The 10,739-nt window shown below is 49.8% G+C and overlaps 1 protein-coding gene across 2 annotated transcripts; it reads right to left on the bottom strand.

The window, feature by feature from the left end:
* On the bottom strand, positions 1-6,085 carry LOC105497311 (natural cytotoxicity triggering receptor 1). 2 transcript variants are annotated; one of them, XM_071086781.1, is made up of 7 exons: positions 6,002-6,085; positions 5,889-5,924; positions 5,415-5,699; positions 3,530-3,808; positions 2,994-3,041; positions 848-898; positions 1-392 (listed from the first exon to the last, which is right to left on the bottom strand). In XM_071086781.1, exons 1-7 carry the CDS (start codon positions 6,033-6,035, stop codon positions 202-204), a joined length of 924 nt encoding a protein of 307 aa, XP_070942882.1. In that variant the 5' UTR covers positions 6,036-6,085; the 3' UTR covers positions 1-201. The 2 variants fall into 2 exon arrangements, with proteins under 2 accessions (XP_070942882.1, XP_070942883.1); XM_071086782.1 differs by having other exon boundaries at positions 848-895.
* Positions 6,086-10,739: the final 4,654 nt, after the last annotated feature.

The raw sequence follows: 10,739 nt of genomic DNA, 5'->3' as shown, positions 1-10,739 counted from the left end.
AAAAAAAAAACCAGAAAGAAACTTAGCATGTAGTTCTCCCACCCTCTGCGTCGTCCGGGATGCTCTGACAAATGGAATGCCAGTGTCCCCTGTCCCCTGTTCCCTGCAGTGACTCCCTCCTCCGTGGGTCTGACACAGAGCTCACGCCACCAAGGCTCAACACCAGCTTTCAGTTCCACCCATGGCCACTGCGTCTCATGGTCATTCTTCAGAGTCTTTGTGTTTGTTCAACCTTCTCCTGCCTTCCCAAGTGGAAGCTCTGCTGGCTTGCTCTCTAGTCCTCTTCCTGCTGAGCCAATCTTCAACCAGGAGACACACTAGAGCCACCAGGACTAGGAAGGCCAGGCCCATCCGAAGGAGATTCTGGGCAGTGTGGTCCCAGAGGGCAAAGTCTGTGGGCAGCAGGAGAACAGGGTGATTGCTGACAGGGATGTAAGGACACCCTCTTTTTTTTTTTTTTGTACACGGAGCCTCAGTCTTGTTGCCCAGGCTGGAGTACAGTGGCACGATCTCGGCTCACTGCAACCTCCACTTCCCGGGTTCAAGCGATTCTCCTGCCTCAGCCACCCAAGTAGCTGGGACTACAGACACGCACCACCATGCCCGGATAATTTTTTCCTATTTTTAGTAGAGATGGGGTTTCGCCATATCGGCCAGACCAGTCTCGAACTCCTGACCTCAGATGATCTGCCCGCCTCGGCCTCCCAAAGGGTTGGGATTACAGGCGTGAGCCACTGCACCTGGCCAAGGACACCCTCTTGTTCCGTTCATCCCGATCTCCTTCCCAGGTCATTACTCTATGCCCAGCTCCTTCCTTCAGAGCCTATGGCCCCAGGTGTCTACTTACCTTTCTGGAGTCCCGTCTCTCTGGTTAAAAGGCAGGTGTCCCAAGAGTCTGCTGATAATAAGGGAAGTGAAGAAAAGAGAATGATGTTGACGTCTTCCGCCCCCGCCCTCCTTCCCTTGGGTCCGCCCCATGGCGTTCTGCAGCTTTGCAAGGTCCTACCCTACCCTGCAAGTCCCAGGAGCTTCATCCAGCAGGTAAAGCGGAAGGATCCACAGATGGACACACCGGAGGAGGAATTCCAGTCTAGAACTCATGAGCATGTATCTTTGCACCAATCATGTCTTCTATTTTTGTTTGTTTGTTTTTTTTTTTTTTGAGATAGAGTCTCGCTCTGTTCCAGCCTCCCGAGTAGCTGGGACTACAGGCACACGCCACCACACCTGGCTAATTTTTTTCGTATTTTTAGTAGAGATGGCGTTTTTGCCAGCCAGGCTGGTCTCGAACTCCCAATCTCAGATGACCTGCCTGCTTTGGCCTCCCAAAGGGCTGGGATTGCAGGCCTTCCAGGCTGGAGCGCAGTGGTGCGATCTCAGCTCACTGCAACCTCAGCCTCCCGAATTAAGCGATCCTCTTGCCTCAGCCCCGAGTAGCTGTAATTACAGCATGTGCCACCATGCCTACCTAATGTTTGTATGTTTAGTAGAGATGGGGTTTCACTGTGTTGGCCAGGCTGGTCTTTTTTTTTTTTTTTTTTTGAGACGGAGTCTCGCTCTGTCGCCCGGGCTGGAGTGCAGTGGCCGGATCTCAGCTCACTGCAAGCTCCGCCTCCGGGGTTTACGCCATTCTCCTGCCTCAGCCTCCCAAGTAACTGGGATTACAGGCGCCCGCCATCTCGCCCGGCTAATTTTTTGTATTTTTAGTAGAGACGGGGTTTCACCGTGTTCGCCAGGATGGTCTCGATCTCCTGACCTCCTGATCCACCCGTCTCGGCCTCCCAAAGTGCTGGGATTACAGGCTTGAGCCACCGCGCCCGGCCGGCCAGGCTGGTCTTGATCTCCTGATCTCAAGTGATCCACCCATCTCTGCCTTCCAAAGTGCTGGGATTACACGCGGGAACCACACGGCCCAGCCCCTGTCTTCTGTGTAAGCCTCATTTTCCTCATTAAGTCATCATTACCTCTTTCCCCTCACAGGTAGTCAAATTCAAAGTCTCACTATTTTTTTTTTCAATGTCCTAACCGTGCAGCCCCAGCCCCATCCCATCCCCACTGTCATTTTCCAAACATCATTTTCAACCCTCCTGGCCTCATAGTTATTATTTTATTACCCCAGTCATCGTCCTGCCCCAGGGCACAGGCAGAGGGCCATTTCCTCTCTCTGGAGCCTCCTTTCTCATACTATGCACTATATATATATATATAATTTTATATATATAATATACACTATATAATATATATATAATATACAGTGTATATTTTATATATATTTTTTGTTTTGTTTTGTTTTGTTTTGTTTTTGTTTTTTTTGTGAGATGGAGTCTCGCTCTGCCACCCAGGCTGGAGTGCAGTGGCGCGATCTCGGCTCACTGCAACCTCTGCCTCCCAGGATCAAGTGATTCTCCTGAGTAGCTGGGATTATAGGTGCACACCACCACCACGCCTGGCTGTTCTTCGTTTTAGTTTTCTTTCTTTCTTTTTTTTTTTTTGAGACAGAATCTGTCTCTATTGCCCAGGCTGGAGTGCAATGGTGCAATCTCAGCTCACTGCAACCTCCGCCTCCCTGGTTCAAGTGATTCTCCTGCCTCAGCCTCCCAAGTAGCTGGGATTACAGGTGAGTACCACCATGCCTGGCTAATTTTTGTATTTTTAGTAGAGATGGGGTTTCACCATGTTGGCCAGGCTGGGGAATTCCTGACCTTGTGATCTGCCTGCCTCAGCCTCCCAAAGTGCTGGGATTACAGGAGTGAGCCATAGTGCTCAGCCTAATTTTTGTATTTTTAGTAGAGATGGGGTTTCGCCATGTTGGCCAGGCTGGTCTTGAACTCCTGACCTCAAGTGATGCACCATCCTGGCCTCCCAAAGTGCTGGGATTACAGGCGTGAGCCACTGCTCCTGGCCTCGATGAATATTTTGAATGAATGCCATGTTTTTAGTGTCCCTGGGAGGCTCTGATCTCTCCTCTGAGCTTAGAAGGACTAGTTACTCACCGGGAAAGGTGGGGTCTGTAGGTGCAAGGCTGGTGTTCTCAATGTCGCCTGGAAAAGGAGATAAAGAAAAAAAAGTAAGGATTTTGGGTTTCCTCCAGTCTTGCCATTCTTTTTTTTTTTTTTTTGAGATGGAATCTTGCTGTGTTGCCCAGGTTGCAGTGCAGTGGTATGATCTCGGCTCACTGCAACCTCTGCCTCCCGGGTTCAAGCGATTCTCCTGCCTCAGCCTCCTGAGTAGCTGGGACTACAGGTGTCCGCCACTCCGTCTGGTTAATTTTTGTATTTTTAGTAGAGACAGGGTTTCACCGTCTTGGCCAGGCTGGTCTCGAACTCCTGACCTCGTGATCCACCCGCCTTACCATTCCTTTCTCTGCTCCCTCCTCCTTCCTGCTTCTGGTGTTCTTCCTCACATGACCAACTGGGCTCCCAGGAAGTGGACGTCCCTTGGACACCCTCCCCGTCACTCTCTGGGCATCCCTTAGGGCTCCGGGTAGGACACGGCGGCGGGGGCTGTGGGGAATTGAGCATTTCCTCACCTGTGACCAGGAGCTTCACTGGCTCACTGGGGAAAGACCAGGCATAGTTGTTATAGGAGCCAAAACATCGGTATGACCCTCTGTGGGCTGTGGTCACAGGGCCCATGGGGAACTCCGCCTGGACCTTCCCGTAGCTGCGCTGCACGTCTCTGGATCTTCCCTCCTTGAGCAGTAAGAACATGCTTGTTGCTGTGTCTAGACGGCAGTAGAAGGTCACCTTCTCACCCGAGGTCACTTCGGGTCCAGGATGAACCGAGAGGGTGGGTGTGTCATACATTTCTATGAGAGAAGGTGGGGCCACCGCACCAGAAACTCAGAGATGAGCAGCCAGCTATTTGTATATTTTCTCCTTTCTTTTCTTTTCTTTTTTTTTTTTTTTTTTTTGAGACGGAGTCTCGCTCTGTCGCCAGGCTGGAGTGCAGTGATGCGATCTTGGCTCACTGCAGTCTCCACCTCCTGGGTTCAAGCGTTTCTCCTGCCTCAGCCTCCCAAGTAGCTGGGACTGCAGCGACCTGCCACCATGCCTGGCAGCCAGCTTTTTTTTTTTTTTTAATTATTATTATTTTGGTCAAATACACACAATAGAAGATTTACCATCTAAACCATTTGTTTTTTTTTTTTTGAGATGGAGTCTTGCTCTGTCACCCAGGCTGGAGTGCAATGGCACAATCTCGGTTCACTGCAACCTCTACCTCCTGGGTTCATGCCATTCTCCTTCCTCAGCCTCCCGAGTAGCTGGGACTATAGGTGCTCGCCACTACACCCGGCTAGTTTTTTGTATTCTTTAGTAGAAACGGGGTTTCACTGTGTTAGCCAGGATGGTCTCGATCTCCTGACCTCGTGATTCACCTGCCTTGGCCTCCCAAAGTGCTGGGATTACAGGCGTGAGCCACCGCGCCCGGCTGCTAAACCATTTTTTAAAATGGTACAGGGTCTTGCTCTGTTCCCCAGGCTGGAGTGCCATGGCACTACCTTGGCTCACTGAAGCCTCGACCTCCTGGGTCAGGAGTTTGAGACCAGCCTGGTCAACATGGTGAAACCCCGTCTCTACTAAAAATGCAAAAATTAGCCGGGCGTGGTGGCCCATGCCTGTAATCCCAACTACTTGGGAGGCTGAGGCAGGAGAATTGCTTGAATCCGGGAGGCAGAGGTTGCAGTGAGCTGAGATTGCACCACTACACTGCAGCGAGGGTGTCTCAAAAAAAAAAAAAAAAAAAAGCTAAATTTTGTTTTTTAGAAAAACACCACCTGGCCAGGCGCGATGGCTCACACCTGTAATCCCAGCACTTTGGGAGGCTGAGGCGGGCGGATCACCTGAGGTCAGGAGTTTGAGACCACCCTGGTCAACATAGTGAAACCCTGTCTCTACCAAAAATACAAAAATTGGCGTGGTGGTGGGCGCCTGTAATCCCAGCTACTTGGGAAGCTGAGGCTGGAGAATCACTTGAACCCAGGAGGTGGAGGTTGCAGTGATGGGAGACTGCACCATTGCACTCCAACCTGGGTGACAAGAGTGAAACTCTTCTCAAAACAAACACAAAAACCCCACCACCTGTGATGGGTGAGGGAAGCAAAGTGTTAGCCACTGCGCCTGGCCCACAGGCGTTGTTTTTGAGGACGTTCCTCAGTCATACCCCTGCACACAAATATCTATCTCAGAATCTGTGTCTTGGAGAACTTGACCGAGGACACATCTGCTCATAGGACATAGAGACACTGTCTGCAGACAACGCCTTGTAGGCTGAGATTGTGATGGGGATCACCCCTCCTCCAACCTCCTACCGAGACAAGCAGTGTCTGAGTGGGGCTTGGAAGAGTTTATAGATGATGCTCCATCCGGGATGCAGACTGAGCTCACTCTCCAGTTAGAGAACCGGACAGTTACCTGTTACCACCAGATCCAGCAAGTCGCTGCGCTCTGACCAGAGCTCCCCAACCCGATAGATGCAGCTGTATCGCCCTGCCTTGCGGGAGTTCATGTCCGGGATGTGGAATTTGACTCCATTAATCCGTTCAGGCGGTTTTGGTCTCTCCACGGCAAAAAGGCTTCCTTCAAAATGCAGCTGGTATTCAACAGCTCCATAACTTCCCTGGCAACAGAGGGTCGCTTGCTTTTCCTTCGGAACCATGTAAGTGGATTCAGCCCTGATGATCGGTTTTGGGAGAGTCTCTGGAAGGGAATCAGAGGCTGGAGTTCCAGCTGAGCCCCGTCCCCCCAACCATAGGCTCCACCCTGCTGCTGGCCCCAGGCCCTCCTGGGAAGCCAGCACCCCGCCCCCCTCTCCCCAGCCGTGCTTGGGTGGAGGGTGCTTGGCCTGAACCCGAAAGAGTGACCCTGGGCTTTGAAGGAAGGACTCACGCTTTGGGGCGCTGATTCTCTGGCTCAGACACAGCCCTGGAAGACGGGAATAATGAGACCCGTTGCCTCCCAGGCACACCCTGATCCCATTCCCCTTCCATGCAGGAACTCACCAAGGCAGAGCAGGGCACGGAGCGTGGAAGGCATCGCTCAGATTCTACCGGCCGAGTGCTGAGCAGCGGGGTGGGGACTGAGCCCAGCGGGCCAGGGAGATGCACAGGAAGTGGTGGGTGAGCCCCAGCGCCCATCGCCAGGAAGTTTTCATGTTGACTTTTTTCATTAGAACGTTCACCACTCCCCCTCCACCTCTGACCATGAGCCTACGGAAAGGCCATGGTCCCTCTGACACATCCGCGGTCTAGCCAGCTCCTCTGACACTTGTCTGCTCAGCCTGAAATGCATTTCTGGGTCAGCTTCTCAATTCTGCAATGTGAAGGTGGTACCCAGAGCTGACCGTGAGAAGTCAGGCCTAATGACGCTCAGAGGAAACCCCCCGAGAATCGTATAAAAACACAGGGAATTTCACAGTGAGATACTGGAACAGGAATGAAAAGAAATTAAAGAAGTGTCACAGAACGAGCCGCAGACAAAACTCCTCAGACACCGGATTAAAGAAGGAAGAGGTTTTTTATTCGGCCGGGACCGTCGGCAGACTCACGTCTTAAGAGCCGAGCTCCTCAAAAAAAGAAATGCTTGGCCTTTTTAAAGGCTTACAACTCTAAGGGGTCCACGTGAAAGGGTCGTGATAAATCGAGCAAGCGTGGGAAACGTGACTGGGGGCTACATGCATCAGGTAACAGAACAAAAAGTTTTACAATCCTTTTTTCATACAGTGTCTGGAGTTTACAGATAACACAAGTAGTTTAGGTCAGGAGTTGATGTTATTATTATTCCTTTTTTTTTTTTTTTTGAGAAGGAGTCTCACTTTGTCTCCCAGGCTGGAGTGCGGTGGCGCGATCTCGGCTCACTGCAAGCTCCTCCTCCCGGGTTCATGCCATTCTCCTGCCTCAGCCTCCCAGTAGCTGGGACTACAGGCGCCCCCACCACACCCGGCTAATTTTTTGTATTTTTAGTAGAGACGGGGTTTCACCGTGTTAGCCAGGATGGTCTCAATCTCCTGACCTTGTGATCCGCCCGCCTCGGCCTCCCAAAGTGCTGGGATTACAGGCGTGAGCCACCGCGCCCGGCCTATTATTCCTTTTTTTAACTCCTAGGGCCGGGTGGTGGTGCCAAGGTTGTCTGGCTATTTATCTTACTTTTGCTTCTTTCTAACTTTTTGCTTTCTGTCTCCTCCTGTCTTGTGAACTAGGCAAGGTTGGGGGAGGAGGGCAGCAGGAGGAGTAGTGGTCTCCTCCTTCCTTAACAGCAAAAGCTCAGTTGTATGTAAGAAAACTCAATTCCCCCTGAGGAAGAGAAAGAGGTGGAATCCTTTAAAAATTAGCTGCCTGTTTTTCTTTTCTTTTTTTTTTTTTTTGAGACTTTGAGACGGAGTCTCCCTTTGTCGCCCAGGCTGGAGTGCACGATCTCCGCTCACTGCAAGCTCCGCCTCCCGGGTTCACGCCATTCTGCCTCAGCCTCCAAGTAGCTGGGACTACAGGCGCGCACCACTACGCCGGCTAATTTTTTGTATTTTTAGTAGAGACGGGGTTTCACCATGTTAGCCAGGATGGTCTTGATCTCCTGACCTCGTGATCCGCCCACCTCGGCCTCCCAAAGTGCTGGGATTACAGGCGTGAGCCACCGCGCCCGGCAGCTGCCTGTTTTTCTGTCTGTGGCTAGCGAGCCTTCTCTCTCTCTTCCCAGGCATTGTGAAGGCCCCGTTTCTCCAGCTGTGCAGCCACAAGGTCACTAGGCAGATAAACTCAAGTCGCAAAACATGTTTTTCCTTGAAAAGTACGAAAGAATGTAACGCATATCTCAAAGGAATAACCATCTTTGTTTCTCGCTTCTGTAATATGCTTCCCCCTGCACAGATCTCCCCCGGCCCCATGAAATGCTTAAAAGGTAACCGGACTCTTTGTTGTTCGGAGCTCAGTCTTTTTGGATGTTGATCTGACTGCCCCTAACGGAGGAGACCACCCTTCACATTGTCTTCTGCCCAATTTCTGCTTCCAAAGAAAGAAGTAAAAACTAAAAGGCAGAAATGAAATCCACAGGCAGCCAGCCCGGCGCCCAGCACCCTGGGCCTGGTAGTTAAAGATCGATCCCTGACCTAATTGGTTCTGTTATCTGTAGATTACAGACATTGTATAGAAATGCACTGTGAAAATCCCTATCTTGGGCTGGGCGCGGTGACTCATGCCTGTAATCCCAGCACTTTGGGAGGCTGAGACAGGCAGATCACAAGGTCAGGAGATCGAGACCATCCTGGCTAACACGATGAAACCCCATCTCTACTAAAAAAAAAATACAAAAAATTAGCCGGATGCGGTGGCGGGAGCCTGTAGTCCCAGTTACATGGGAAGCTGAGGCAGGAGAATGGGAGACTCTCTCAAAAAAAAAAAAAAAAAAAAAAAAGAAAATCCCTATCTTGTTTTGTTCCAGTCTAATTGATCTAATTACCAGTGCAGGAGTTTGAGACCAGCCTGACCAACATGGAGAAACCCATCTGTACTAAAAATACAAAATTAGCCAGGCGTGGTGGGGCCTACATACCGGTGGGTATGTACCCGGTCACATACCCCCTGCTTGCTCAATCGATCAGGACCCTCTCATATGCACCCCCTTAGAGTTGTGAGCCCTTAAAAGGACAGGAATTGCTCACTCGGGGAGCTCAGCTCTTGAGACAGGAGTCTTGCCGATGTCCCCAGGCCCAATAAACCCCTTCCTTCTTTAACTCGGTGTCTGAGGAGTTTTGTCTGCCGCTCGTCCTGCTACACACCTAAATAATAATAATAATACATCCTCCTCAACCCCTCGGTCTCTCTGATTCCTAAATTATCCTGCAACGATACCATCTCACACCAGTCAGAATGACCGTTACTGAAAAGTCAGAAATTAACAGACGCTGGTGAGATTGTGGAGCAAAGGGGACACTTACTTTTTATTTTTTTATTTTTTTGTTTTCTGAGACCATGTCTTGCTCTTGTTGCCCAGGCTGGAGTGCAGTGGCACGATCTTGGCTCACAGCAACCTCCGCCTCCCAGGTTCAAACGATTCTCCTGCCTCAGCCTCCCTAGTAGCTGGGATTACAGGCATGTACCACCACGCCTGGTTAATTTTGTATTTTTAGTAGAGGTGGGGTTTCTCCATGTTGGTCAGGCTGGTCTCAAACTCCTGACCTCAGGTAATCTGCCCACCTCGGCCTCCCAAAGTGCTGGAATTACAGGCGTGAGCCACCGCGCCCGGCCCCAAAGGGGACACTGATACACTGTTGGTGGGCGTGTAAATTAGTTCAGCCACTGTGGAAAGCAGTTAGGAGATGTTTCAGAGCACTATAAACAGAGTTACCATTCAGCCCAGCCATCCCATTACTGGGTATATATCCAAAGGAAAATAAATCATTCTACCAAAAAGACATATGCACTTGTATGTTTGTTGCAGCAGGATTCACAATAGGAAAGACATGGCATCAACTCAGTGCCCATCAGAGGTGGATTGGATAAAAACAATGCGTTATGTATACACCGCAGAATGCTATAGGGCCTTGAAAAATCACAAGGTTATGTCCTTTGCAGCAACATGAATGCAGCTGGAGGCCGTTATCCTAAATGAGTTAACACAGAAACAGAAAACCAAATATGGCCGGACACGGTGGCTCACGCCTGTCATTCCAGTACTTTGGGAGGCTGAGGCAGGTGGATTGCCTGAGGTCGGGAGCTTGAGACCAGCCTGACTAACATGTGGAAACCCTGTCTCTACTAAAAATACAAAATTAGCTGGGCGTGGTGGCACATTCCTGTAATCACAGCTACTCAGGAGGCTGAGGTAGGAGAATTTCTTGAATCTGGGAGATGGAGGTTGCGGTGAGCCGAGATGGCGCCATTGCACTCCAACCCGGGCAACAAGAGTGAAACTCCATCTAAAGAAAAAAAAAAACCACATACCACATGTTCTCACTTATAAGTGAGAGCTAAACATTGGGTAAGGAGGGGAGCAAGGCTTGAAAATTTACCTATTTGGTAATATGCTCACTACTTGGGTGACTGGATCATTAGTGCAAGCCTCAACATCATGCAATATACTCATTAAAAAACTGCACATGTATCTGCTGAATCTAAAAAGATAAAAATAGGGGTTTTAACGCTGGCTCCTCTGCGTACAGCATACATATGCTTGGATAAGTTAATTGGTTTAATCAGAATGGAATGATAACAGTCTTCTTCAAAGATAGTGCTATAATGTTTCAATAAAATAAACGTGAAAAGAAAAGCTTTTCATTCAAAGAACTTCATAAGAAAAGAAACATTTCCTTTCTTTTTCTTTTTTTTTTTTTTGAGACAGAGTCTTGCTCTGTCCCCCAGGCTGTGGTGCAGTGGTGCAATCTTTGTTCACTGCAACCGCCGTCTCCCAGGTTCAAGAGATTCTCTTGCCTCAGCCTCCCGAGTAGCTGGGACTACAGACACCCAACACCACGCCTGGCTCATTTTTGTACTTTTAGTAGAGACGGACTTTCACCACGTTGGCCAGGCTGGTCTTGATTTCCTGACCTCAAGTGAATCTTCCCACCTCGGCCTCCCAAAGTGCTGGGATTACAGGTGTGAACCACCACGCCCGGCCAAGAAACATATCTTTTAAGTAAGTAACTAACTCCACTTAATAAAAAAAATTCTATGCAGAAGTTGTTAAGATCTACAGTAAGAACAAATGTTCTATCTGTGACTTTGTGAAGAAGAAAAAAGAAATCCATGC

The sequence above is a fragment of the Macaca nemestrina genome, chromosome 20, assembly GCF_043159975.1.
Source record: "Macaca nemestrina isolate mMacNem1 chromosome 20, mMacNem.hap1, whole genome shotgun sequence".
NCBI lineage: Eukaryota > Metazoa > Chordata > Mammalia > Primates > Cercopithecidae > Macaca > Macaca nemestrina.
Note: the sequence above shows the minus strand (reverse complement) of the source record. Positions and strands in the feature narration are given on the sequence as shown.